The sequence below is a fragment of the Aspergillus welwitschiae genome (genome assembly GCF_003344945.1).
Source record: "Aspergillus welwitschiae strain CBS 139.54b unplaced genomic scaffold BDQ94scaffold_18, whole genome shotgun sequence".
Taxonomy (NCBI): domain Eukaryota; kingdom Fungi; phylum Ascomycota; class Eurotiomycetes; order Eurotiales; family Aspergillaceae; genus Aspergillus; species Aspergillus welwitschiae.
The window spans coordinates 557,958-583,812 of record NW_020798712.1 but is presented as its reverse complement, the minus strand read 5'-3'; the positions used below and the strand labels follow the sequence as shown (position 1 = coordinate 583,812).

The 25,855-nt window shown below is 51.3% G+C and overlaps 9 protein-coding genes across 9 annotated transcripts; 4 read left to right on the top strand and 5 right to left on the bottom strand.

Moving 5' to 3' along the window:
- Positions 1–2,921: 2,921 nt before the first annotated feature.
- Positions 2,922–5,427, top strand: BDQ94DRAFT_145038 (Pal1 family protein). Its single transcript, XM_026766564.1, has 3 exons — positions 2,922–3,405; positions 3,472–3,910; positions 3,972–5,427. Exons 1-3 carry the CDS (start codon positions 3,352–3,354, stop codon positions 4,769–4,771), a joined length of 1,293 nt encoding a protein of 430 aa, XP_026625812.1. The 5' UTR covers positions 2,922–3,351; the 3' UTR covers positions 4,772–5,427.
- Positions 5,428–6,352: 925 nt separating this feature from the next.
- Positions 6,353–9,600, bottom strand: BDQ94DRAFT_40895 (MCM DNA helicase complex subunit MCM2). Its single transcript, XM_026775693.1, has 5 exons — positions 9,496–9,600; positions 9,283–9,398; positions 6,928–9,230; positions 6,690–6,859; positions 6,353–6,623 (listed from the first exon to the last, which is right to left on the bottom strand). Exons 1-5 carry the CDS (start codon positions 9,498–9,500, stop codon positions 6,521–6,523), a joined length of 2,697 nt encoding a protein of 898 aa, XP_026625811.1. The 5' UTR covers positions 9,501–9,600; the 3' UTR covers positions 6,353–6,520.
- A 671-nt stretch (positions 9,601–10,271) lies between these two features.
- On the top strand, positions 10,272–12,062 carry BDQ94DRAFT_170996 (putative metaphase-anaphase transition protein (Mlo2); the record flags this gene model as incomplete). The annotated part of the gene is made up of 3 exons (XM_026771617.1): positions 10,272–10,387; positions 10,470–10,524; positions 10,593–12,062. The coding sequence occupies 3 exons, from the start codon at positions 10,272–10,274 to the stop codon at positions 12,060–12,062; spliced, it is 1,641 nt and encodes a 546-aa protein (XP_026625810.1).
- A 328-nt stretch (positions 12,063–12,390) lies between these two features.
- On the bottom strand, positions 12,391–14,407 carry ssn3 (cyclin-dependent serine/threonine protein kinase SSN3). Its single transcript, XM_026775692.1, has 3 exons — positions 14,102–14,407; positions 13,688–13,847; positions 12,391–13,634 (listed from the first exon to the last, which is right to left on the bottom strand). The coding sequence occupies exons 1-3, from the start codon at positions 14,157–14,159 to the stop codon at positions 12,563–12,565; spliced, it is 1,290 nt and encodes a 429-aa protein (XP_026625809.1). The 5' UTR covers positions 14,160–14,407; the 3' UTR covers positions 12,391–12,562.
- A 1,022-nt stretch (positions 14,408–15,429) lies between these two features.
- Positions 15,430–16,968, top strand: BDQ94DRAFT_159913 (putative MFS glucose transporter; the record flags this gene model as incomplete). Its single annotated transcript, XM_026769133.1, has 2 exons — positions 15,430–15,528; positions 15,595–16,968. 2 exons carry the CDS (start codon positions 15,430–15,432, stop codon positions 16,966–16,968), a joined length of 1,473 nt encoding a protein of 490 aa, XP_026625808.1.
- Positions 16,969–17,210: 242 nt separating this feature from the next.
- On the bottom strand, positions 17,211–19,319 carry BDQ94DRAFT_145030 (uncharacterized protein). The gene has a single exon (XM_026766563.1). The coding sequence runs from the start codon at positions 18,841–18,843 to the stop codon at positions 17,596–17,598; it is 1,248 nt and encodes a 415-aa protein (XP_026625807.1). The 5' UTR covers positions 18,844–19,319; the 3' UTR covers positions 17,211–17,595.
- A 4-nt stretch (positions 19,320–19,323) lies between these two features.
- BDQ94DRAFT_145029 (uncharacterized protein) lies at positions 19,324–19,788 on the bottom strand. Its single transcript, XM_026766562.1, has one exon. It carries the CDS (start codon positions 19,768–19,770, stop codon positions 19,528–19,530), a length of 243 nt encoding a protein of 80 aa, XP_026625806.1. The 5' UTR covers positions 19,771–19,788; the 3' UTR covers positions 19,324–19,527.
- Positions 19,789–20,558: 770 nt separating this feature from the next.
- BDQ94DRAFT_145027 (uncharacterized protein) lies at positions 20,559–20,978 on the bottom strand. Its single transcript, XM_026766561.1, has one exon. It carries the CDS (start codon positions 20,921–20,923, stop codon positions 20,744–20,746), a length of 180 nt encoding a protein of 59 aa, XP_026625805.1. The 5' UTR covers positions 20,924–20,978; the 3' UTR covers positions 20,559–20,743.
- Positions 20,979–22,030: 1,052 nt separating this feature from the next.
- Positions 22,031–25,659, top strand: BDQ94DRAFT_159912 (putative phosphatidylserine decarboxylase Psd2; the record flags this gene model as incomplete). Its single annotated transcript, XM_026769132.1, has 7 exons — positions 22,031–22,174; positions 22,272–22,316; positions 22,392–22,607; positions 22,663–23,083; positions 23,135–24,622; positions 24,683–25,434; positions 25,498–25,659. The coding sequence occupies 7 exons, from the start codon at positions 22,031–22,033 to the stop codon at positions 25,657–25,659; spliced, it is 3,228 nt and encodes a 1,075-aa protein (XP_026625804.1).
- Positions 25,660–25,855: the final 196 nt, after the last annotated feature.

The window sequence follows — 25,855 nt, the reverse complement described above, 5'->3', positions numbered from 1 at the left end:
TTGTTGCTTGAAATCAAGTTTTGTCCCATTAGATGAATGTACGGGAAATACTTTGTCTGCGTTTTTGGAACTATGGGTCACAGCTGTGCCACATACGCATCCAGTCACAATGTTGTGGTTTACTTGATACTAAGCAATCGACTAGTAGTAGTTCCAGCAGCAGCCGTCAATCCGATACACAAACCGGAGCCAGGCGGCGCGGGACGATCGGAGCCAGGGCTGAGAAAAGCAATATGGAAGTATCCTGCAGGTCGGACGCCTGGTCGAAGACTATTAGGAAAATCGGATCGTTGTGCCGTCGGAGTCCGGATATATTCCAGCTCTTTTCTGTGGTGGATTTTTATTTCTCAGATGCAAAAAATGAATGGTGGTACTACGTATGCTGGCGGTGCTGGTGGGCGGGCCAACAGGCTGCACAGTAACAGAGAGGCGCCACGAGCGAGAGCGACTCCATCGGTACCGTGGCGACATCCACCTGTCGTATTCCGGTCGGGTTTGATCGAGGCAAAAACTCACTGGCTGGATGGCTGCATCATCTTGCTCCGCCCCAGGAAGGCAAGACAGCACATTCCGGACGCGATCGGACCGGAAAACGAGGGAAGGGGAGAGAAGTGCGCGATTCCGGGATCGATAACCTATATACGCAAGCCACCCTCACTTTACCAAGTGGATGGCGGAAGTAAGGAACCAAATGGGTGGCCAAGGCAGGTCACGCAGCACAACCAAGATGCGAATGGAATTAGTAAGAAGCCGGTGGGATGGGATGGGATGTTGGTTCGCTAGTTAGACGGTCGGTAATTATTGTCCCAGCTTAGTTCAATTAAGTAGTTAGTTAACTGGGTAACTGGTTGGTTATCTGGTTAACCGGCAGATGGATGAGCATGACCATGACCATGACCAAGACCAGGGGGGGAGGATCATCCTCATCGTGGGAGGCCCGCCGGTGTCGATCGGAGGGACAACAATGGATGGATGATGCAGCAGGTGGGCTTGCATTCTTGGGGGAGGAGCTGACGCAAGAGCACGAGTTTGTTGAGACTTTTCCGGTACCATTTCGGGAAACAAAACCAGGGCTCAATCGTCTAAGCCATGCGAGAGAGAATGATGACAGCAGCAATAATGAGTCTCGATGAACGTGGTGGAAGACAGAAGGGGTTGTGTGTGGTTTGTTGGGTCTGTCGTGTCCTGCAGAGCCAATGTTTGTTACTATTCTCGGGTCGGGGGGGGGAGGTCAGTGAAGAGTGGCACGAGAGGGAACCTATGGAGATGAGAACGTTTGGTTCCCTCCTATCTAGTCTAGTGCCGTCTCTCTCAACCTCACAGGCAGCAGGAGACTATTACTAGTCGAAGCTCGTTTGTTCGGTTGGTTGGCCGATTGCTGACTGGAAAGCAATGAATGGAGCTGCAAAGTGTTTTTCCTGCGCCCGCATCCCTACTAGTCGCATGAACCCCAGCTTTTCTTTTGTATCTAGTGTGTGCCTAGGTACATTGCAATTCTGCATATGATCGGAGGATAGTCTACGTAGTACGGAGTAAAAAATAGATCGACAGTAGAAGCAGGAGCAGGAGCAGGAAATAAAAATGTGAGGATCTAGGAGATGAGATGATGATGATTATGGAGTAGCAACCAAGCAAATCAATCCACAATTCAGGCACAGGAACGGACCAACCCCTGAGAAAAGTTGGGGTCGCCTGTCAAAATTGACTCAATTAGTTGCGCGGGCAAAGAGGAAAAGGTGGTGGCTGATTGATTGATTCCTGGGCAACCAGAGATGATAATGAGATGAGTTTGCCCTTTTTTTATTTCATGATTTTATGATTAATATCCCTCCCCTCCATCGATCGAGGGAGGTGATTCATTTATAATATCCGTATAATATAACTGCTAGCATCTTCTTTTCCATTCCAGTGATCGAATAACAAAATATAATAGAATAAATACAAAAATAAAATGAAATAGACAAACTTTACAATCCATTTTGGGTAGGATTTCCCCAGGCCCTCTCCTTCTCCCTCTCTCTCTCTCTCTGTGTCCTCTTCTCTCTTCCTTTTCCTTTCCTCCTTTTGCCGCGTCGACGATCGCCTCTTCGGCCCTTCTTTTGCCTCTTTTCAGCAATTCGAGTGGTTCCGTCCATCCATTTCCCCAAGGGGCTCTGGATCCTCATTGGCACCCGTCATTCCCTCGCTCTTCTCATCTTCCTCTTTTCGTACCCTCTTTTTTCCCGTGCGTTGCTCCTAAACTTAACTCTACTGACTGACTGCTTAACTACTTTGTACTAAGTTACTTACTACTAAGTTACTAAAGTTACTCCTCCCGTACGGTACCAAACCCACCCTCGGCTTTCCCTCTTGTCTCCCTCTTTCCCTCCGCTCCATCGTCTCTCCCTCTCCCTCTCCCTCTCCCTCACTCAACTGATTTACTCTCTCTTCTTCTTCTTCTCTCCTTGTTATTTCACTCCCCTCTTTCTCTCTTTTTACAAATCATCATCTTCCTTCCCCACCCCACCCTCTCCCTCGTTCACATACATTCTAATCTCACCCGGAGAAAATTTCAAGCCTTTCCTTCTTCTTTTCTTCCCCCCCAAGTGGAATTAAGCAATCTTAAATTGAAAGACCCGTCCCGGTCCAACTTGCCGCTACCGAATAAACTAAACGTTTCCCCCCTCTCCCTCCAATTATTTCTCCTTGCCCCTGACCGACATCCGCGGCATCGCCGTTTCAGCATACGCCTAAGCTCTCTCTAGTCTGGCGTCTGCACTCACAGTCTCGGCCTCCTGATCATCCACTTACTCCTGTCTTTTTATGCTGTCTCTCTCTGTTCCCCAATCATCTCTTCTGACCTGCTCCCATCTCGACATCGCATTGCGTGGACTCGCAACATGTATGCCTCTCAACAGCCTGCTACCTACGCCTACCCACCTGGCGTGACGCTGGGCCCCTCAGGTGCGTCATCTTGCTGATTCTTGTTTTGTCCCCTGGTCCTGTCCTCCTTCCAGGATTCTTCGTTATCTCCCAGCCGTTTCACCTCTAGCGGGGCTTCCCCTTGGTCAGAGTGTTATCTGTCCTGTGCCGCCTGCTTTTCTATTTCAGAACCGTGCTTCCCCAAAGTAAAAGTACCAAAAAAGCTAACTTTGATCTGTCTGCTGCTCAACTACAGGCTCACCTGTCCAACAAGCTTTCGGTCCAGCCCCCGTCAATCTGGGCTCCAACAATCCCTTTCGGAATCGTGCTCTGTCGCCTTCCGCCAGCTCTTTCGCATCTGCCAGTGGCCAATCTGAACGCCGAGTCTCTACGAATCCTTTTGACGACGACACGCTTTCGCCGCAGTCGGCTCCCGTGATAGGGTCAACCATGGTCTCCCCAGTCGAGAGACAAGACATGACGTCCAACACTCGTGAACTCTTTGTATGCTCATTTCGCATCCCTGACTACTGTCGCTCATCGGAACTGACCAAAAACTACGTGAAATAGGAGAACCTTTCCGTAAACCCTGCTCCCCAGAACACTGGTTACAGACAAGCTCCCCCGCGCCCGGACAAGCCCGCGCCCAACGGATACCCGACGAACCGTGGACCTCCGCCGAGGGAACGCCCAGACCGTCGCGACAAAGACCCCTTAGACATCTTTGCCGATCCCCCGAAGACGAGCAGTGGCGGAAGATCGGGGTACAGAGAGCGGAGGCCTCGCCGGAACTCAGAGTCATCCATCATGGAACGAACCCCCAAGCTTGTGGATACTGAGGACGAGAGACGGCGTCGCGAGCGACGACGCCGGGAGCGGGAGGCTCGCCATAAAGATGGAAAGGACAGCAAGGAGTCAAAGGATGGAAAGCCTCGTTCGTCTAAAAAGTCCAACTACCACATGGACATTATCGATAAACTGGACGTGACCAGTATTTATGGCACTGGAAGTGAGTTGGAGCCCATTGCTATCTGGCAGAAGCACTTGCTAACGGGAGTTGTCTGGTATAGTGTTCCATCACGATGGGCCGTTCGATGCCTGCAATCCTAACCGTAACCGCAAGGGCTTGCGTACGGCACCCATGCAGGCGTTCCCCAAGGACTCTGCCAACATGGCCCTTGGAGGCGCAGGGCCAGTCAATGCCAACATTGATCTGAACCTGTTCCACGGGACCATGGACGAAGGCTACAATGACTATTCTACCAGCGCCGCGGTGGACCCGCGTAACAACAAGAGCGAGACCGCGAACTTTGATCCAACCACTCGCATCGAACCTGTCCATGGAGCGGAGAGCATGGGTCTGGGAACTAGCACGTTCCTGGATGGTGCCCCGGCTAGCCGGGCAGACATTCAGCGCCGTGGAAGTGGGAACGAGAACGGTGGAGCTGGTCCCAGCGGGGGAGGCTTGCAGCGCAAGAAGAGTTTGGCTCAAAGACTCCGGGGAATGAACAAGCCCTCAAATCCCCGAGTGGTCTCTCCCGAGTCCTCATACACCCCGGGTGTGTCTACCGGCTCTAGTCACATCGGAACCATCCGCGCCAATGAGAAGAATCCCTTCTTCCAGGATTATGATGATGCTTGGGACAAGAAGGGGGCCCAGATCAACATGTCTGAGGAATCACGTGGTACCGTAGGTACACGAGCCCGTTCCTCCAGCAGCCCCAAGCAGAATACCGGGTTGGAGCGGAGGTTCACCAACGAACGGACCAACACTGGACTCGATGAGGGCAAGCCCAGCGGCGGCGGGTTTATCAACCGCATGAAGAGTTTGAGAAAGCCCCGCCCTGAGCGGCGCATCAGCAACGACTGAGCGACTTGAGTGATTTTGATCAACGGTCATTTCCAACTCCGTTGCTTGTGTTTGACGCAGATGACGAGGGAAGTGTGGAGAGGTGGAGAACGCTCTGGAAGCATCCATCTTGCACTCCCTTTAGTGTCTATTTCGTATAGAAGATAGGCAGAATGAGGCATATGATGAGATAAAGCATCGTGAATCGCAGGCTAGCGTAAAACGACATATGATAAAAATATCGTCTGCAGCGTTACCTTGGGATTTCCGACGCATTACTCAACGCTCACCCAGAGCGACTGTTTTAGCGCGCTCTAAAGCGACGTACTCGACTCCAATACAAATGGTTTGGCGAGGCGGTGATGGGAGTGGTTGGTGTTTCTTTGACTGGTAAACCACACGGTGTACGGGACGCGAAAGGACAAGGCGTTGATGTGAGCATTACTCTTTGTGTGCATGGGAATCGGACCTGTGTTGGGACCGACTGGGCTTTGCTGTTTCGTGCTTCTCTTGTTTGATGGGGCTGTTTGAAGGCGATGTGTCTTTCAGCTGAATACATACCGTGCTTGTACTGGCCCTCTTGCATCTATATTATTACTCTAGCCATAACCGTAAGGCGTAGATGTAGACCAGCCTACTCATTTAGCTTTCCCAGAAGATCCTTTACTCATCTTCACACAGCATGTCTTAGTATCACTAAGTGCCTGCAATGGCGTAATGATAGACCGTCACCATAAAGGCCCTGTTTGTCCAAGAAAGAGGGCTCCCGACCTCTTCCTGGCATTCTAGGAACTATGGGTATGAATCCTATTCCGGGCACCTATTCTACCCAGAGCCACCCAACAAAGAAAGTTCTAAGAGATATTGAATTTCTTCTGGAATCCGAACATTGGACCGGACCCAACATAAAGTATATCCATGGTATAGAAGAGGGGGAACATAGTCCTTAGATGATTGTGTTTAAACACGTCTATAGATAGTTAGATCTAGAGCTAGCTTTATTTAGGATTACTCCCTATATAGAAATCATAGACAGTAATTACATGAAAGGTAACAGGAAAACAAAATAGAGGTCTGGGTCCTGGAGGCGTCCAGCCTAAGGTATGTATGTATGTGTATGAATCATGTCGTAAGTCTTGCGTGTATGGAGATTTTCTGGGTTCTGTATAAGGATCTGTTCAGATTTGACTGGATTATATTGCAAAATTAGAGAACTTAATATGCTAGGCAGGGAGTATCATCTACATACTAGCTGCTATATGTATTTAGGCGGCTGCGCCAGATTAAAGAATAAAAATTGAATAAACTGTATTAGTGTTGTCAGATGTACACAGGTCAAAAGATAGAATCACTGTCAATCCGAATCTGCAACCACGTATTACTAGTACTACTACTTGACAGGTACACCAACGCAGAACAAAAGCTTACTCAATAAATACTTCGTTCAGTTAGGTATATCCGAGCTAGCTAACACTCTAGCAAGTAAGTAAACAATCCACATTCAACAACAACAGGGAATTTGAAGACACCCATTCCCGCGCACACACATGATCACATTGATTAACATCATGATGAAAATAAAGATATAAACCCCCATTGAACCCGCAACTCCCATAACGTGACATGTGATGTGTATGATCATATCACGACCAATCACTCATATTCATTATGCAATAAACAACCATCCCGTATGGTGGAATATTAACCCGCAAACCCTAATGACCGAAAAAAGGAAGAAAGTGGGAAAAGAAACAAGAGGCGGGTAAAGTTTTACCGCGCCCTAGTAGAAGACTGCATGCGCGGCTTGAACGGATCAGGGGCGGGAATGCCTGCTCTCCGCTTGGATTGGGGCTTGGGGCGGGAGAGTGTGTATCTATTAGATGCTTTGTTAGTACACTTCAACCTTTTAACGGCATGGATGGTTATGGTAGGTACGTACTTGGCAAACGCCCTAGACAGAGCCTTCTTGCAGCTGATTTTCTGGCTACCGATGAAGGAGTCGACGGTGACGGCGATGGCACGGTCGATGTCCTGTGCGGAGCAGTATTCTGAGAGTCGCATCTTGCAGAAAGATTCGGCGATACGCATGATGGCTTCGAGGTGACGAACCTAGATGGACTATTAGTCTTTTCTTGTCTCCTGATATGTGGTAAAAAGTAATGGGAAGGGAAGCATACGGTGATGGGGTAAGCGCCGGTGGCCAGAGATTCGCGTCTCATATCGGCAAATAGACGGGCGATCTTGTCTTGGTCGATCTGGTAGAGCTTGGGGTGGCAGCGTTCACGGGCGTAGAGGATGTATTTGCGGAGAAGTTCTTGAGGGATTTCGCCGTCTTTCTCGTCTTCGCGTCGTTGCTTCTCGGCATCCCGGGTAGCGAGTTCCTCGTCGGTCAGGGGCAGGCGTTGCTTGGTCTTCTTGTCAATACGGTAGCCATCTTCGTCGATGGGGTGTCCGTCTGCGTTGATCAGGTTGCCGTCTTGGTCACGAAGGGGACGGGCCGGGTTGGCGCGGTGGTGGGATTCGATGACGAAGTTGGCGAGGCGTTCATCCTCGCTTGGGTCAACCAGATCGCGGACGACGCAGAGGATGTCGAAACGGGACAGGATGGGTTCGGTGAGTTGGACGTTCTCGGAGAAGGGTGCGCTGCTGTTGTAGCGGCCGCCGATGGGGTTGGCGGCGGCAACGACAGCACAGCGGGCCTGCAGGGTGGTCACGATACCGGCCTTGGAGATGGAGATGGTCTGTTGTTCCATGGCTTCGTGGATGGAAGTACGGTCCTGGTCGTTCATCTTGTCGAACTCATCGATCAAGCAGGTGCCGCGGTCTGCAAGAACGAGGGCTCCTCCTTCGAGGGTCCATTCGCTGGTGAGGGGATCGCGACGGACGCTGGCTGTCAGACCGACGGCACTGGCACCCTGACCGGTGGCGAAGACGGCTCTGTGGGCAGTCTTCTCGGTGTATTTGAGGAACTGGGACTTGGCGGTACCGGGGTCACCCAGAAGGAGGACATTGATATCTCCACGAATGGACATCTTGCCTTGGGCTTCTTTGCTGACACCACCGAAGAGAGAGAGGGCGATGGCAGTCTTGACGTCCAGGTGGCCGTAGATACTAGGGGCAACGGAGCGAACAATCTTATCGACAATCTCAGGGTCCCTGGACAGGGCCCGAATCTCGCGCTCATCCTCTTCGGTCAAGTGGAAACCAGCCAGCTGGTCGTGGGACTTGACGACATGGTTGGCCTCGATAATCGTGGCGAACACAGGGAAGCCGTTCTTGTTGTTGAGCTGCGCATCGTAGCTGTTCCGGTAGATACCCGTCACCTCGATTTCATCACCTGGCTTGGCTGAATCAATGAGATCAGCGAGAAGAACGACCTCGCGCTGGCGGGGGAGTCGACCGGCAGGGACCGAGCCCGGAGATTCTTGGAGGGTCAGTTTCTGGTAGTTCCGGTAAACGGTCTTTTCGGAGTGCACAGAGAAGGGTCCCTTGGACTGGCAGTTCTGGCAGTACGAGATCTTCACTTCCGCACTGGCTTCCTGCTGGAAGGGACCAAGAGTGATGTTACACTTTCCGCAAACGAACATGACATATTTCAGTTGCGGGAAGACACCGGTACGGCGAGTAACGACACCGCTGACGCGGATAAGGCAGTTGAGATGGGACTGGCGGAGTTGACGGAGGGTATAGGAGACAGGGAGATCGGTAATGCGCACATGAATTTCGTTGTGGATATCGTGGTATTGAGGGTAGTGGAAGAGAGTGACATCAAGAGCGACTTGGTCGAAAACTTTCAGCACTTCAGTGGGCTCGTTGGCCAGGAAGTATGCAAGAGCCGCTTTGGTTTCCAGTAGATGGGCGTAAGAAACTTCAAGGGATGCCGAGTTCACCTCACCAAGGGTCTTGATCTTGTTTCCGTAGACCGAAGCACCGGCAGGGTCGGTGTACTCTGTCAAGAAGGACTTGAATTCTCGGTAGATGGAGCGAAGGACTTGGGGCTGCAGGACCCAATCCGTAAGGTTAGAAGCCTTGACATCAGTCAACTCCTCCAGGGAGAGCTCTTCCATGGCATCATCACCCATCTCGACGTCGTCCCGATCTTCATCGTAGTGGTGTCTCCGGCGACGGGGTTGACGAGTGAGATCTAAGTCACCATCTTCGTCATCCTGCAAGAAAGCCGCAGGCATGCGACGGCGACGTTCGAGTTCACGATCTCTCTTGTTCATGCGGGCTTCGAGTTGACGACGAGTTGCGATATCGAGTTCCTCATGGTCGCCGTCATCGTCGATGTATTCTCCTCTGTACTGGTCGTCTGCTGTGCTTCGATAATCTTTCTCGAAGTTGTCTCCAAACAGATCGATTCCGTCCTCGTCTTCAGCCATCTCATCGATATCATCAATGTCACCCAGGAGCTCTGCTTCCTCATCGCGCTCGTTGTCATCGTCGTCGAAAGGAAGCATGGGAGGGGAAGAAGGGGGGGCTATCGCCAGCGTTAGTATCAGGAACCTGCCATTCACCACAGCATGACTTACGACTTGAGGGGGGAACAACCGATGAGGTCTCATCATCGGGCTCTCTGGATCTCTTACGGCGACCCAGGTTCCCTAGGCCGCGGTTTGCAGCAGAATTGCTGGGGCGGAGTGGTGAACTGAGAAGACATTATTAGTATTCCGAGTGTTTTGAGGGGCAACCAAACGAGGTAGTTCCAAGCAACATTGACAATGACTGGTGAGGACATTACATACCTCATTTTGTGTGGTGTTCAGTCTGACAGGCGGGGAGTTGGAAGGGGCAGACTGAGGGAAGGGAAAGAGACAGCCGTGCGGAGGGTCTTTTTTTCTTTTCCGTTGGGCGACGCAGGAGACGAAGGGCGTCCAAGCTGAGAAGATCCTGGACTTGGCGCCGAACGCGTCTTGAGACGCGCCGCAGACGCGTCCGTTTTCAATTAAACCCCGATTCGGAAATGCGACCCGCTCTGAGCCCAGCGAAAAGTGGAATATGCATCGTGGATACGCTCAACTTCTGGGCAGTGAAAAATGGAGCTCTTGGTACGTCATATAAAATAGTTCATTTTGGAGTTACTTCTTACAGTCTAGATTGATTTTCACCGCGGCATGTACAGTGGGGTGGTTCTGCAGAAGCTGCCTGTACTGTAGAGGGATTCCAACTGCGCTTACACTTAGCCACCAGGAGCATTCTAAATTAGCACCAAAAACCTGTAACAAAGATAACAAACAGAACCCTATCATCTTAGGCATTTATACCCTTGGAAAAAATTATCTTCAGACTATCAATTAGAAGTCCCATCATGGTGGACTTATAAAAGAATACCAACCACGTCGGTGCAAACACGGCAAACACTTTACGGTTGCGCGACGGCGCGTTACCACCAGCGCCGCTCAGCCTTCTCCGTATGCGCAACCATCACCTATCGTCCATTCTTCAAAACCCCTATCAAGTTCTTTAGATAATATTCACATCTCCTGTTGGTTCTATATCGCGTGACGGATATCCAACAGACATGGCCAACACCGAGTCGGGCGACTCAATCCTCAATGCCGGACAGGCACTGAGCGGACAGACTACCGCAGGGCGCCGCGAGAGCTTCAGCTCTCAAAACTCGCAGACGGCGAAGGAGTGAGTGTTCATTCATCTGGAACTCGCATGCACTGGTATTCCATTGCAAGTTTTGTTGCACAGGCAACTGACACCTCCATAGATTCATCGAATCCCAGATTCGACTTGAAGCCGATGCGCGTGAAGTCCTTCCATATGTAAGCTTACCTTTCTACTTATCGAAGAGAGAAAAGTGAAGAATCAGAAACACTAACACCTATGCAAGTCATTCGACACTTGTACACAAGACTTAGGTCCCCTTCGCCAATCTCTTTTTGCCTGCCTCACCTGCAACCCCTCCACCTCCGAAGAGTCATATACCCCCGCTGCCGTGTGCTACTCCTGCTCTATCTCCTGCCATGGTGAACACGATCTCGTTGAACTATTCAACAAGCGGAACTTCGTCTGCGACTGTGGAACAACCCGCATGCCCGCCACCTCCCCATGCACCCTTCGGAATGATCCCAAGACCGGCGCGAAAGGCGTGCACTCAGAACAGCCTCACCAAGGCAACAAATACAACCACAACTTCCAGAACAAGTTTTGCGGATGCGGCGAGGACTATGACCCGCATAAGGAACGCGGTACGATGTTTCAATGTTTGGGTCTGGGCACAGTAGAGACAGGTGGTTGTGGCGAAGACTGGTGGCATCCGGAATGCCTGATCGGATTGCCGCGCGACTGGTACAAGGGTGCAAAGAAAGATGGAGCTGCCGATGGAGAGGCAGCCGACGAGGACGAGGACGAAGAGACTCCTCTCCCCCCCGGATTCCCCGCGGAAGAGGACTTTGCGATCTTCCTCTGCTACAAGTGCGTTGACTCGAATCCCTGGGTAAAGCGCTACGCAGGAACACCGGGCTTCCTGCCTCCAGTATACAAAGAAGGCGGACTCGCCGAACCCTCAGAGGAGGACACCAAACCTACCACTACAGAACAAACAACCCAGTCCACAGAACCAGAGCAGCCCAGCAACCCCAAGAAACGCAAAGCCGACGACAGCGCCGACGAAGAAGGCGATCCGGCTGCGAAACGACCAAAGGAGGAGCCTAAAGAGGAGCCCAAACCCGATACGGACGACACTACTACTACCACCATCACCACCACCACTTCCGAATCTAAACCCACCACCACTCAAGATACCGACAAGCCCATCACCACCGAACCCTCCTTTACCTCCTCCAACCCATCCGCACCCAAACACACCCACCTCCCCACAACACCCCCAAGCCGCACCTTCTCCCTCTTCCTGAAAGACGACTTCCGCGACCACTTCTGCCGCTGCCGCGACTGCTACCCACACCTAGCATCGCATCCACAACTCCGCGAAGAAGAAGAGACCTATGAACCGCCCATGTCCGAAGACGGCGACGGCGACGGCCCCAACGGCGGAGGCAGCACCGGCACGGGCAGTCTTCTCGATCGGGGCGAAGCAGCGCTGAGCAACATCGACCGAGTGCGCGCCATCGAGGGCGCAATGGTGTACAACCATCTGCGCGATAAGGTGAAGGAGTTTCTGAAGCCGTTTGCAGAGACCGGGAAGGCGGTTAGTGCGGAGGATATCAAGTCTTATTTTGAGAAGTTGAGGGGTGATGAGCAGTCGATTCGGGATGCGGCGTCTTCTGCTGCTGGTGGGGGTGGGGGTGACGATGGTGATGGTGGGGATGGAGGTAATCGGAGAGAACAGAGTGGTATGTAGATATTACTTTTTCCCCCTTCTGGGTTTGACTTGTTGGGGGGGGGGGGGGGGGGGGGGGGGGGGGGGGGATGATGGTTTGGTTGCTTTGGATGTGGATTTGCTAACTGGGGTGATCATTTTCAGGATATTGATTTTGTTATGTTATATATGGGTTTAGTTGATGTTACGGGTACAGGATGGGATTAGGGTGCTTCCTATGGGTTGGGGAGGGCGTCACGATGGGTCTCTTGCATTTAGTCTCAGGATAATCGGCATATTCAGAGGATATCAAGATTGAAACATAAGATACCGTGTCACACATTTGGAGTTAGCTCATATCATTGAATGCATGCTTACTAGTTTAAAGTATTCCTGATCTCTAGCTTTGTGCATAACATAAGAAGCATCGCAATATAACAGAAAACGCCAGTTTCAAATGCATATCTCGAGATCCGCACAAAATGCCACCCAGGTCCTCAACGCCTTGTAGTCAAAATCCTTCAAAAACAAAAGAATAATCATCACTCTTTCAAGCGCTTAGTTGCCCTTCCCAACAGACTATCATCAGGCAATCCGCTGCGCTTCGTGCCAGGTAGGCTACCAGAGCGAATATCGTTGTCATCCTGTGTCACCCGGCGATGAGGATACTTGCCCTCAAATCCCTCAAAACAATTGGCGGATATAGGCCCCCCGTTCTTAAAGTAGGGATGCTCGAGAGCTTCTTGCGCGGTGATCCTCTTGGTCGGGTCGTATTCCAGTAGGCGTGACAGCAGATCGAAACCATCTGCCCCGGGCGTGCCAGCACTCGAGTTGGCGGAGTACCCGTTGTTCTTCAGGCAACTCTGATACCAGCCTTCCAAATTAGATGATCTGTTGAAATGCCCAGGTGCACGTGACATTGCCAATGACTGCAGCTGCGAATATTCCGGCATGGACACGATGCCAGGCCAGATCTCCTTGGTTGGAAGCCCCATAATCTCGATGATCTTCATCATCTGATTGCGCTGGAATGGCACCGTCTTTTTACTGTCCATCTTGGCTTCCTCACCCTTAAAGATGGGGCGGAGCGATAGCAGCTCCGCAAAAATGCACCCGACGGCCCACAAGTCAACAGCTGGTGTGTAGTGACGACTACCCATCAAGAGCTCAGGGGCACGGTACCAGATGGTGACGACAACCTTGTCTCCAGAAAATAGAGAGTTGAGTGGCTTGTAGAAGAGACGGGCAAGTCCCAAGTCTCCGATGCGAATGGCACCACTTGAGGTCACCAAGATATTTGCTGGTTTAAGGTCCCGATGCAGTACCCAGTTGGTGTGGAGATACAGTAGGCCATTGAGCAACTGAAAGAGGATCGACCTCACCATCAAGGCCGGAATGGCGTGCCTTTGCGGTTGGGTGTGATGATGAATAATCTGGAGCAGATCATGCTCTGTGTACTCAAAGACCATGAAGATACACTTGTCCTCCAGGATGATTTCTGCCAATTGCACTACATTGGGATGGTCCAATTCTGAGCACAAGGCCATTTCTCGGATGGCCGACTGGGAAAGACCGGTATACTGAATTATTTCGCCTTCTTTGTCCGGCTTGAACCTACAGCGGGTGAGTCATGTGACGATGTAAGTATGCCAGGATGGGATGCTAACTTTTTGATCGCGAATTCCCCCTTCTGGCCATTTTTGCCAATGGCCTTGTAGACACGGCCATAAGTACCACTGCTGATAAATCCCACGATGTGGTATCTATCGCGCACACGTACTTTGCTGGTGTAACCAGAGCCGGGAGGCTTTCTCGCATCTAGACTCTCTTTATAGAGGAAGGGTGTCAGCAGGGAGACTATGCACTTGTCCACAATCAACGTAAGAATTTAACAGCCAATCAAATTCCACGAGCAAGGATCAAGGGGGAGTGAATTAAAAAGTCCGAAAGACCAAAAGGAATAGGGGTCCAGATAAGAGCCAGGGGGGAAAAGGAGGATGGGAAGGATGAGGCGAGATTGTGCAGCCTCTATAACCGGCCGAAAAGCGGCGGGTTTTAGTCTGGAGAGGGAAAGCCATTACCACGTGGATAAAACCCGCCGAGAGAATTATAGAACGGGAAGCTCCTTCCAAACATCATGGAAAAAGACAGACAGAACAGCCGTTAACAGGCGTGGAGACAGGGACTGTTCAAGGGCATTTAACGATTATATAAGGAAAGAGAAATAGATCTGACAGCAGCGCAAGGTTCAACCAAAGTACATGGTGACGGAGCGGGTTCAGACAGCGAGATCAATAGAAGAATAGAAGAAAAGTGGCAACACGGGCGAAAAGAGGGCGCTCGGAAGGGAAAGACAGAAAAGGTGTCAAGTCAAGTTAAGCAGAGGCAGAGTAACAGTAACCGGTATTACCATCAACAGCAGCCTGCAGGCTCTTCTTCAGAGACAGACTTTGGCTGACGGTGGCCGCAGCGGGCCTGGAAGTCGTACTTAACGGGCCGGACGAGGAAGGCGGGTTTGTCAGACTCATGGACGAGGTGGAGGCGACCGGAAAAGAGTCAGAGTCACAGACAGCGCGAGAGAGATGATGATTAGTTCGTTAGGGGAAATGGTCAGGTAAGAGAGGGTACTTTTAGGCTATCCGTGGAAACTGCAACGCTGCGATGGAGTCCGGGAACCATGCGCGGAGACACTGATCTCCACCACTATGGGGAAAGCATACAGCGGACAAGAAAATGTTCCAACAGCAGCCTGCAGGAGGAGATGGTCAGTGAGTTGAGACGGACCAACACGCGCCGATGGAGGAAGTGGAAAACAAGAAAGGGAATCAAAGCCAAAAAGGCAAAAAAGAAAGGGAAGCACCGCAAAGCCAAAAGCCAAAAGCCAGAGAGCCCGAGCCAGAGCCAAAGAGTGAGTGAGTGAGTGAGGCTGCATCGGAGGGAAATTGGCTGACTCATCACACTTGGACCCTCCCCTCCTCATCCAAGCAATTCCAATCCATCCATCATTCCATCGACAATTACACGACAGTAGAATAGAAGTACTCTTTGTAGGATGTCTGGAAGCTGTCTGGCTTGTGTTTACAATTGACCTCCTTCTTAATCTGTAATTGTTGTTCTCCGTACTTTATTTATTTGCCTTAAACATATCATCTGCAAGCCATCCACTGCACTCACTCCTTTCGATAAGACTCCTCCCCCTGGATTCCCCCCGATAACGCGGAGTTTCCTTGTCCCGAATATAGACGCCCATCCGCAACGTCATCAACACGCTGCTCTCCGGCTGACTGCCATTCTTCCATTCAACCAGGTGCAATGACTGGGTAACAGCAGATCTGTCCCCCATTTACTGACCGAGAGCCCTGTGGATTATTGAGTCCCCTTCGTACTCAACAACATCTCAATCACAATCATGGTCTCACCAGAGCCGATCCGATCTCGGGTCACGCCATACTTGGTTTACCTCGTGTTTATCACAACATTAGGACCACTCCAATTCGGTTATCATCTGGTGAGTATTACCTTCCCACATCTAAAACCTCAAATCCCGCTCATACTAACGCTTATTACCCGACAGGCCGAACTTAATGCCCCTCAGGCGGTGATCACCTGCGAGCGGAAGAGTATCCATATCTCCACCAATGCCGTCTCTCTACCACAATGTATCCCAATGAACGCTTCGCAATTCGGCCTGGTGTCATCAATCTACACCCTTGGCGGACTCTTGGGAGCCCTGCTGGCAGGGCCAGTCGCCACCAAACATGGTCGTCTCTTTGCTCTGCGAGCAACCACTCTCTTCTTCATCCTGGGGCCTGTGGCTGAAACATGCGCATCCAACATCCCCCTTCTAAGCCTGGGCCGGCTGCTGTCCGGCATTGGAGCAGGAGCTGCGATTGTCGTCGGCCCCATCTACATTTCAGAAATCGCCCCACCCAGCGCCAGAGGTTTCTTTGGTGCCTTCACGCAGGTCATGACCAACGTCGGCATCCTGTTGACCCAGTCCCTCGGATACTTCCTAAGCGAGGGCAGCAAATGGCGAGTGATTCTCGCCATTGCCGGCTTCATCGGAGCCCTCCAGCTCCTCGGTCTCACCCTAGTTCCAGAAAGCCCCACCTGGCTCGCCGAGCACCAAAAGAGCAGTCTAGCCAGACAAGTCCTCCAACGGCTTCGCGGAAAGGACGCAGACATCGAAGAGGAAATCGAAGGATGGCCATCCTCAACAGGACGACCAACAGATGGCTCCGGCGAAGAGCAATCGCTACTCACGCCACCATCCGGCAACATGCCACCCAAACAGCCCCCCGTCACAATCTTCCACGCCATCACTAACCCATCCTACCGACCAGCCATCATCGCCGTCGTCGGCGTAATGGTCGCTCAACAATTCACCGGCATCAACAGCATCATCATGTACAGTGTCTCCCTATTACAAAATATCCTCCCCACCACCGCCGCCCTCCTAACCGTAATCATCTCCGCCATCAACCTCATCATCACCCTCGCCTGCTCCCCGCTCCCCGACAAAATCGGCCGTAGATCCTGCCTTCTCCTCAGCATCAGCGGCATGGGATTCAATTCCATGCTCCTAGCCCTAGGCATCTACTTCAACCAGAAGGTTCTCTCCGCCATCGCCGTCCTTCTCTTCGTCTCTTGCTTCGCCGTCGGCCTAGGCCCCGTTCCGTTCATCCTTGCCTCGGAGCTCGTCGGTCCCGAAGCCGTCGGCGCCACGCAAAGCTGCGCTCTAGCTGCCAACTGGATCGCCACTTTCGTGGTGGCGCAATTCTTCCCCATGTTGAATGATGCTCTTGGCGGCCGTGGCAAGATTTACTGGGTTTTCACCGGCATGGCTTGTCTCCTTGGTGGGTTTATCTATTGGCGTGTTCCGGAGACGAAGGGGAAGACTAGTGCAGATGAGGTCTGGGGGAGAGATGATCGTCGACGACGGGATTGAATTGGTTAGCTGTTGGAGTATGTTATGGTTTCGCGCGCGTGATATTCGTGTATGGCTCATACACATCAGAGTGCCTACAGTATGAGATATATAGCCTTCAATTTATCGAATTAAGTAAGGGTTTGTAAAGACTGCTTGGGACAGTATGCTGACCAAAGCTTGCTTTATCTCTCGTCTCGTAATTGTTACTGGAACAGTTTAGATAGTAACATGCTTGTGATTTGTGTGTATGTGTGTATATATGTGTGTGTGTGTGTGTGTGTGTGTGTGTAAAGCTTTTAAGGTTTTGCTGCAAACTATCTGTGTGGAAGATAGACGGCCTAGGCATTCTCAGTAATAATATGAACCAAACGCTTTGAAGTATGAATGCTAAAACGACAAGGGCAGTAGTATGTTCTTAGTTAAATATCAAACATGAAACTAGCTAGACGATGCAACAAAGTAGAAGATATCCCAATCTAAGCCGCTATGCTTTATACCTGCTTTTCATAAGCGAGAGAAGCGCTCTAGTAACAAATTCGCAAAGGCTGACAAACATATCCATCATAACGTCAATAATTCATATCCAACATTCCATAGAACATCGTGATAACCACGACATTTTCACAGAAATACCTGTGGTCAGTATTACTTGCTAGCTGACATTTGTGGCGGGGCACGTTGCTGTCCCTCCATTGGCGTAGCAGACTCAGCAGTAGACTTAGTCTGCGACATCAACCTATCTCTGGCCGTTTCAGGGTCCCATTCTGTCTCCGGGTGGTCGCATTTGTGTTTAGCCTCCTTTAACCATTCATCCCAGGCATGTGTCGACGGAGCCAGGCCTCCGTTTCGGACCCAACCAGTTTCCCCGGTCTTCTGAATAGCCTCCCACAAGGCTCTAGTGTAATTGCCCGTCTTTTTCGGTTTGGCCTGCTCAATTTCATACCGGCTCAAATCCCATGTGTCGCCCGGCTCGATCAGCAGAGCCAGAGCAAAGTACAAGATATTGAGAATGATGTATGCGACACCGACGGCGATCTGCATTGTCCATCCACAGTTGCTGAAGAGGATGATAGCCGCCATGAGAAGGACCGTACTGCAGGCCAGAAGTGCTTGATGGCCTCGGGTCTTGAACACGTAGCGACAGCTTTCTGCTCCACCGTACAACTCTCTCGTGATCTCTTCGGGGCATTGGACCACTATGAAAGCGCCGTTACGCGTCTTCATGACAATATCGCCTTTAATTACCTGGGTTTTCGTGGTACGGGTGGATAGCCTTGGATACCACTGCGCAGATAAACAGGCAGCACTGGTGGACAACGACATGGCGGCGAGACCGACGAGAGCCACGCCGTCGTGGATCATACCCGCCCAGATGAAGAGTCCGATGGTCATCAGGATCGAGATTAATGTCACCAAGTTTAACGGACAAAGCGGCTTCAACGGGACAATAACCTCTCTGTTTTGATTGTCCGATTGTTCATCTTGCTTGACACCGTTCGGCTTTGGTCCCCTCTCGACATCGTCCGCCTTTGCTGCGCTTTCGACGGCGTCTTTTGGTTTCCTATATCCAATTTTGTAGGATTGAAACTCGTACTCCTCCAGATCCTCGAGTTTGTGGATGACATTGGCGAAGAAATTGAGTTCGGTGAAGTGCGTACCAGAATAGACGCCAATGATGGTCACTTCTTTGACAGAGGGGAGCCGGTTGGGCCGATCTGTATCCAGCAGCGATTCCGGTGCGGGTAGGATACGTGGGAACCCGGCAAAAGGGGATGCTGTGATGGCCTGCTTATGCTTTTCGATGGAAGATCCTCCGATGACGGCTAGAAGAGAGACAATATCAAACCGCCAGCTCTGTGCTTCGGAATCGAGCGTTGTCGGGAACCAGCCCATGTCGTCGTGATACTAAGTTATGGCAGGAACGTTTCTGCAGAAATAGGACCGAAGAATGCGTTTTCTGCCGACTCACTGCCCATACATGGATATGGAGTGATCTTTCTCAGCAAGATGGTGGGGTATTTGAGGGGCCATGTAAATGTAGGTCATGGAGAGTTGGCAGAGGCAAGGAGTCTTATAAGCATCAGTGGAGGAACCCAAAGGAAGCACTGCAATTTCTGGCGAGCTGAAGGTCAGCCTTGGCCAATCGATCGACCGCAGCAAAAGCTGCCAGCCACCTGTACTCCATTTGATAGGTGGTGCTCAGGTGTTCGGCTGAGGTTGATTTGCATCCCGAACCGCTACTGCATTAGCGGCCAGCCTAGTCATGGACCCGACTCGGTCGCCCACAGCTTAACTGCATCAAAGCCTCAGTCAGCTGGGGGCGGTAAGTGCATCAAGAGAGGATGGGAGGCGAATCTATCTTCTTTGACGGACCAGTAATCACTGAAAAGGCCTGCAGTCGTTGAGTATCAGTTCTGTGTGAAGTGCTGGAGGAAAGGTGACCAGGAGCGTTGGCAGGGAACTCCAGTGGCTGGTTGCCGAGAGAGATCTGGGGAGTTCGTAGCCTCGATAGAGACTCTTAGCACGTAGCAATCCTTTGGCCTATCATAGGGATGTTATGCTGCAGCTCATCCTAATTTAGGTCGAAGGCAAACAACTAACCATGTCAGAGGTCCCTGTTTGCTGATCAGCCTTGAAGTGATGGCTCGACATGTGTACATTTGACCCATTCAGCTGAGCGACGGTCGCTCCTGCCCTCCCCTTCTCCAAGACACCAGCTTGGGTAGCTATGAGCTGTCGGTCGGCCAGTATATTGGTTTGGAACAGATACGGTGGGTAAATGCCAGGTGGGAGGTGAAGAGGTACTCTTAGTACTACCATATCGTGGTAGCACTTGAGTATGGCCAAGAGTGGCCCTTATCTAAGAGTAATAATAACCCCGCCAATGCACAGCACAGCAGCTGAGCCGTGCTGGATGGTCAATGGACATTCCACCTTAAATCAATGGAGATGGATCTAGTATTTCTCGAATATCGATCGCGACGTCGGCGTTAACCCGCAAATAGCAGTTTGATCCGCAGCAAGGGACTCCGCGAAAACGTGTCGCTTCGGGAGGCCCCAAATTCACCGGAACTGTTGGTTGTCGTACAGATAGAGAATTGATTCCTATTTGGGCCAGATGCTGGAGATGTATCTTGTAGTGTTAAATTACAAAGCGCAACAAGCCCCAAGAACGTTTCATCAACTGACCAGTCGATTTCATCATTCTTCGAGACATAGATAGATAGCTAGAGCTCCGTTCCCACAAGCAACCATGGTAAATAATCCTTCGGTGAAAACTTCACTGGTAGTGAAGTCAGCCTAAGCACAAACTAGATATCTACCACACATAGCTAATCATCGCCTGTCAAGACCCCTAAAGCTGCAAAGCATTCGACCGATGTGCCGAACCATGGTTCACGCATGAGCAAGTGGAGAGGAAAATGGCCTAACGCCTTTGTTTTTTGAAAGTTCCAAACCAGAATTTCGAGCGATTTCATTTTCACCGCCTTCAGGCAACCACCTTTGATCGGCTTGCATCTGACAGTCCCAATCCTTCGTTAACAGATTAGTATTTATGAAATCATACCCATAGATATTATTCCCTTCCATCCGATCTCTTCGGTTATTCATAGATATGTTGACTTACTCCGGAGGTGGGGGTTACAGGGCTGAAGCAGGGACAGCGAGGCAGTGATCAAAGCCCCTCGTCTTTACCCGAGTGAATCTCTCATGTCGACACATCCATTGGATGATCTACCGGATGGATTCGCTCTCATTGGATCTGAGCCTTGGATGAAACCATGAGGGGTTCTCAGATGACGTTCAGGCAGCAAGAAATGTGCTCGGCACAGCATTGATTGGATTCCGGTGTTCCGTACATAGCCAGTGGATGAACTCTCCAGATGTAGAGAGCATACAAGAGAGAGTTCAAACAGTAGTCGTTGAGTGGTCCAGATGGGAGAGGCTGCTCTCGGAATAGCCACATCCCCATAGCCACATCCCCATCCACTCTCCGGAGTCAATAGTACTAGGCTGCCAGGTTCTATGCCTCTCCATTTCACAAGGCTCATGATCACTCGTCCGGTGGGCCTGAACGTCTATCTACGGACCAGCTTTCCACTTCTTCCATGACCTTCTAGCCCTATGGCATTCGGCGAATTACCAGGGTTCGATATAATAGGAGGATTCTAAAATATCCAGGGCGTAACCGGCGGCTTCCGCAACTCCTCACTTGCTCTTGTTGTTGGGAACTTAGGATTCGTCGCAGCCATTAACCTTGTAGCTTCCAAAACAACAGAATAAATTGAAGTCTCGGGACCCCCGAGGACCAAGAAAGAACAAATCGAGCAGGACTCAAAAAGGGACTGACTGACTGCCTCCACGCCTGCCTGCCTGCCACACTGATTCTAACAGTACGACATTCCCTTTCCTCCCAGACCCCACTCACAATACGAGTGCTGCTGCAGTTGCTGTTGTTTTCCCTTCTCCTTTTCTCAGACCCAGTCCCGGTCTCCATCGTCGATTATTCTTAGTACTCCTTAGCTTTGATTATTACTATTACTATTGTATTCCTGCCGGCCTGGTTTGTTGTTGTTGGGGTGGTTCCTCCCCCTTCAATTCGTATTATTATTATTATTCACCCCGTCCAAGTCCGTGCATTAAGCTTTCCCTTTCCACCCCATTCTCGTCGTCACCTTTTTGTGGGCGCGATGCTCCTGGCTTTGCATCTCTAAAAAGGTGCCAATTGCAGGGTGGGTGAAGTTCTCCTGTTGATTCCCGTACTGTCCGATCGTGGCTCCGTCTCCTGGTTTCACTGGGCGGACCCAGAGAGAGAGAGAGAGAGCACCACTTAGTAGTACTTTAGATCAGCCGGCAGTTCGTCTTGACAGGCAACCACACCGTGACATCTCTCCGTCACGGTGGCCGGGGAGCTCTGGCCGCTTTTCGATGTACTATATTTCCCCAATAGTCCCCATGGCAATTTATTGATGCGATAGTCCTTCTCTAATACCCCTTTCATTGTCCAGTTTCCCGTGTTGACGCGACGTGTCCTCCGCCTTCGTCCGAACCTGTTCCCCCGCACTTCCGGCCGGTCACCATGGTGCGGTTACCATTGCCACAACGTCTCAGCAGCCATCTGAGTACGAAAAGCAATAACCCTACTCCCGGTCAAAGTAGGAGCACAAGTCCGATGCGGATGCCAGAACAAAAGCCGTTGATCCTCAAGGTCTCCGTCATTCGGGTGAGTGAGAACGTCGCATCCACGAGCGCGCGGAGCTCTACGGAAGCTCTGACCACAGTTCCATTGATCCGCTAACCTAGGTCGCATGTACCTGTAGGGACGAGATCTTGCAGCTAAGGACCGAGGAGGGACCAGCGATCCGGTAGGTTCCCATTTCTCGAAATATAGTGATGCTAATCTGGACCGTTGTCGCTGACGAAAACTTTCTCTTCTGCAGTACTTGGTAGTCACGCTCGGAGACGCACGACAATCAACACCCACAATCCCCAAGACTTTGAATCCAGAATGGAATGTGACATTCGAGATGCCAGTGGTTGGCGTACCGCTGTTGGAGTGCATTTGTTGGGACCATGACAGATTCGGCAAAGATTACCTTGGCGAGTTCGACATACCACTGGAAGACATCTTCCAGAATGGTGACGTTCATCAGCAGGTAGGCGCCCACTTCGTGTGGCTTGAATCATACTGAGCTGACATGTTCCCTGAAGCCGAAATGGTATACACTCAAGTCAAAGCGAAAACCGACGAAGAAGAAGGACAGTATGGTCTCTGGGGAGATTCTTCTACAATTTTCACTCCTCGACTCATCAAATCCGACCGCTTCGCCAACCGACACCTACCACAAGTTTAGAACGTTGGTGTCTTCTGGAGATGAGGAGGATGACTTCCCGCAGATCCCATCTATCACCCTGGACGATGCCGACAGAGAGGAAGAAACCTCGGATGAGACAGACGACCCTACGAAGCCTGAGGTCGTCGAGAAGAGAAGACGCAGACTACGTCTCAAGCGTTTGAAGCGCAAATCTCTTGCCGCTAGAGCATATCAGTTCTCTGGTGCTGGCAACGGAGTACAGGGTATTGTTTTCATGGAAATTGTCAAAGTGACAGACCTTCCGCCGGAACGGAATGGTGAGATGCGCCAGTTCCTATGGATTATCTTCTTTTGCTGACCCGCCACAGTGACACGCACTTCTTTTGATATGGATCCATTCGTGGTCACATCTCTCGGCAGAAAGACACTGCGAACGCCGGTCGTGCGTCACAATCTCAACCCAATTTACAACGAGAAGATGGTCTTTCAGGTTATGAAGCACGAACAATCTTATACTATCGGTTTCACCGTCATGGACAGAGACAAGTTCTCCGGGAATGACTTTGTCGCTTCCGCTTCGTTTCCGGTCCAGACGCTCATCAAGTCCGCTCCCGAGGCCGACCCCGAAACGGGTCTATACAAATTCGTCGACCCGACTCTGGATCCCGCAGGGGCTGAGCAAGGTCATTCCAGCCGACCCTCAGAGATAAGAATTGCCATCAGCAGATCGCCTTCGGCCAATAGCTTGTCGACTTCACCCAAATTTGGAACAACACCCAGAGGTTCTTCTACCTCCTTATCAAGCCAGACACTGCTGGAACAGTCTTCGACCTTGCTACCTCCGCGGAGTATCCCTGAAGTCCCTGAGAGCAGCCAGCCCTCCACCCCAACAGCGGCCGGTTTCGAAGGCGATCCGATCGGTCCGCTCGAGTCGAATGGCCTTCAAGTCTATCGGATACAATTGGCCCTGAAGAACAAAGAAAGATGGGAGGATAAACACTTTCCTGAACTATTTGTCAAGGCCAAATACATGCCGTACCGTGCACTGCGGCAGCAGTTCTGGAGACTCATGCTTAGACAGTATGATGCCGATGAGAGCGGCCGGATCGACAAAGTTGAGCTCACGACGATGCTCGACACACTTGGGTCAACCCTGAAGGAGTCTACGATCGACAGCTTCTTCGAACGGTTCAGCTTGGAGAATGAGCCCAGTGAGACTATGGATCTGACATTTGACCAGGCCGTGATATGCCTGGAAGATACGCTACAGGCTTTGCAGAAAGACCCCAGCTCACCTCCCAAGAAACTCTCCCCCACGCCGTCGACAGCTAGCCGTGAGAGTGATGAACAATCTAGTGGTGATGAACTCACCATGGAACCTGGCTCACACAACGCCAACCCCCAGACTACATCCGTACCAACGTTGCCAACTGATGAGCAGCCGAGTTCCACGGAGGAAGACCTCCTCCCAGATGACCTGGGAGATGAACGAGGTGTGGAGCACGTTATCGAACTCAGGGAATGCCCTCTCTGCCATCAACCGCGCCTTTCGTCACGCTCCGATGCCGACATTATCACACACATTGCTACCTGTGCCAGCCGGGACTGGAGACAGGTAGACAATCTCGTCATGGGTGGATTCGTAACGTCGAGCCAGGCGCAGCGCAAGTGGTACACCAAAGTGATCACCAAGATCTCTTATGGCGGGTATAAGCTGGGTGCCAACTCGGCCAACATCCTCGTTCAGGATCGAATCACTGGCCAGATCAATGAAGAGCGTATGAGTGTCTATGTCCGGCTGGGCATCCGGCTTCTATATAAGGGCCTCAAGAGCCGGGAAATGGAAAAGAAGAGAAGTAAGATTACCCACTTGCTGGTTTCAGCCTGATTCGCACATAACTGACCAAATATCACAGTCCGCAAGATTCTGAAGTCGCTCAGTATCAAACAGGGCAGGAAGTACGATGATCCGGCATCGGCCAGTCAGATTCGGGACTTCATCAACTTCCATCAACTCGATATGTCAGAGGTCTTGCTCCCAGTGGAGAAGTTCAAGACTTTTAACGAATTCTTCTACCGTGCCCTCAAGCCCGGTGCTCGTCCCTGCTCGGCCCCTGATGAGCCCGGAATCGTAGTATCTCCAGCCGATTGCCGAGCTGTTGTGTTTGACCGCATGGAGGAAGCGACCGGCATCTGGGTTAAGGGTAGAGAGTTTTCCGTTGCTCGACTTCTGGGCGACGCATATCCCGAGGATGTGCAGCGCTTCAAGAATGGGGCTCTGGGAATCTTCCGTCTCGCGCCGCAGGACTACCACCGCTTTCATATCCCTGTGGACGGTGTTTTGGGCGAGCCCAAGACTATTGAAGGTGAATATTACACGGTCAACCCAATGGCGATCCGTTCTGCGCTGGACGTCTATGGCGAAAATGTGCGGGTTCTGGTACCCATTGATTCGGTTGCTCACGGCCGTGTCATGGTGGTTTGCGTGGGAGCCATGATGGTGGGAAGTACGGTCATTACACGGCAGGCGGGAGAAAAGGTCTCCCGGGCTGAAGAGCTTGGATATTTCAAGTTTGGAGGAAGCACTCTATTGCTCCTCTTCGAAGAGGGTGCTGTGAACTTCGACAGCGACCTAGTGGACAATTCGAAGGGTCCTTTGGAAACATTGGTAAGCAACCTTCCGTTCTGATCTTCATGCGTAGTCAGTGCTAACATGCACTGTCCGTTGCAGATTCGAGTCGGCATGTCTGTGGGCCACAGCCCTGGCGTCGCTCAGTTTGAGCCCGACATGCCGAAGAAGTCAGAGGATGTCTCTCTGGAGGAGATGCAAGCCGCCAAGCGCCGAATTGAAGGCAGTCTGGCACCACCGACTGATGCGGCGGCCTTCGAGTAGGAGAGGTCCAGCGCTTACCATGCATGTAGCCTTTCCGCTCTTCTCTTGAGACGACTCAATTGGGGGATGATTCATTTCGGGCGTTTACCGGTACATGATCACGGCCAGGAGCCGTCATAGCGATTTGCAGCACACTTGTAAAGAATACCTACCTACCATGACGAAGCCGGACGACTCTTGGAAGGAAGCAATCATG

What these genes read in the sequence shown, in the direction of transcription:
- BDQ94DRAFT_145038 (XM_026766564.1), top strand. Translation starts at nt 3,352, where the DNA reads ATGGTCTCCCCAGTCGAGAGACAAGACATGACGTCCAACACTCGTGAA. An exon ending in CCAACACTCGTGAACTCTTT is followed by an intron (nt 3,406 to 3,471) that starts GTATGCTCATTT and finishes TACGTGAAATAG; the next exon opens with GAGAACCTTTCCGTAAACCC. An exon ending in CAGTATTTATGGCACTGGAA is followed by an intron (nt 3,911 to 3,971) that starts GTGAGTTGGAGC and finishes TGTCTGGTATAG; the next exon opens with TGTTCCATCACGATGGGCCG.
- BDQ94DRAFT_40895 (XM_026775693.1), bottom strand. An exon ending in CCGGCGCTTACCCCATCACC is followed by an intron (nt 6,860 to 6,927) that starts GTATGCTTCCCT and finishes TAGTCCATCTAG; the next exon opens with GTTCGTCACCTCGAAGCCAT. An exon ending in CTGTCTAGGGCGTTTGCCAA is followed by an intron (nt 6,624 to 6,689) that starts GTACGTACCTAC and finishes AGCATCTAATAG; the next exon opens with ATACACACTCTCCCGCCCCA.
- ssn3 (XM_026775692.1), bottom strand. Translation starts at nt 14,159, where the DNA reads ATGATGTTTGGAAGGAGCTTCCCGTTCTATAATTCTCTCGGCGGGTTT. An exon ending in CGGCGGGTTTTATCCACGTG is followed by an intron (nt 13,848 to 14,101) that starts GTAATGGCTTTC and finishes TCCTCTATAAAG; the next exon opens with AGAGTCTAGATGCGAGAAAG. An exon ending in GGGGAATTCGCGATCAAAAA is followed by an intron (nt 13,635 to 13,687) that starts GTTAGCATCCCA and finishes CACCCGCTGTAG; the next exon opens with GTTCAAGCCGGACAAAGAAG.
- BDQ94DRAFT_145030 (XM_026766563.1), bottom strand. Translation starts at nt 18,843, where the DNA reads ATGGGCTGGTTCCCGACAACGCTCGATTCCGAAGCACAGAGCTGGCGG.
- BDQ94DRAFT_145029 (XM_026766562.1), bottom strand. Translation starts at nt 19,770, where the DNA reads ATGGTAGTACTAAGAGTACCTCTTCACCTCCCACCTGGCATTTACCCA.
- BDQ94DRAFT_145027 (XM_026766561.1), bottom strand. Translation starts at nt 20,923, where the DNA reads ATGGGGATGTGGCTATTCCGAGAGCAGCCTCTCCCATCTGGACCACTC.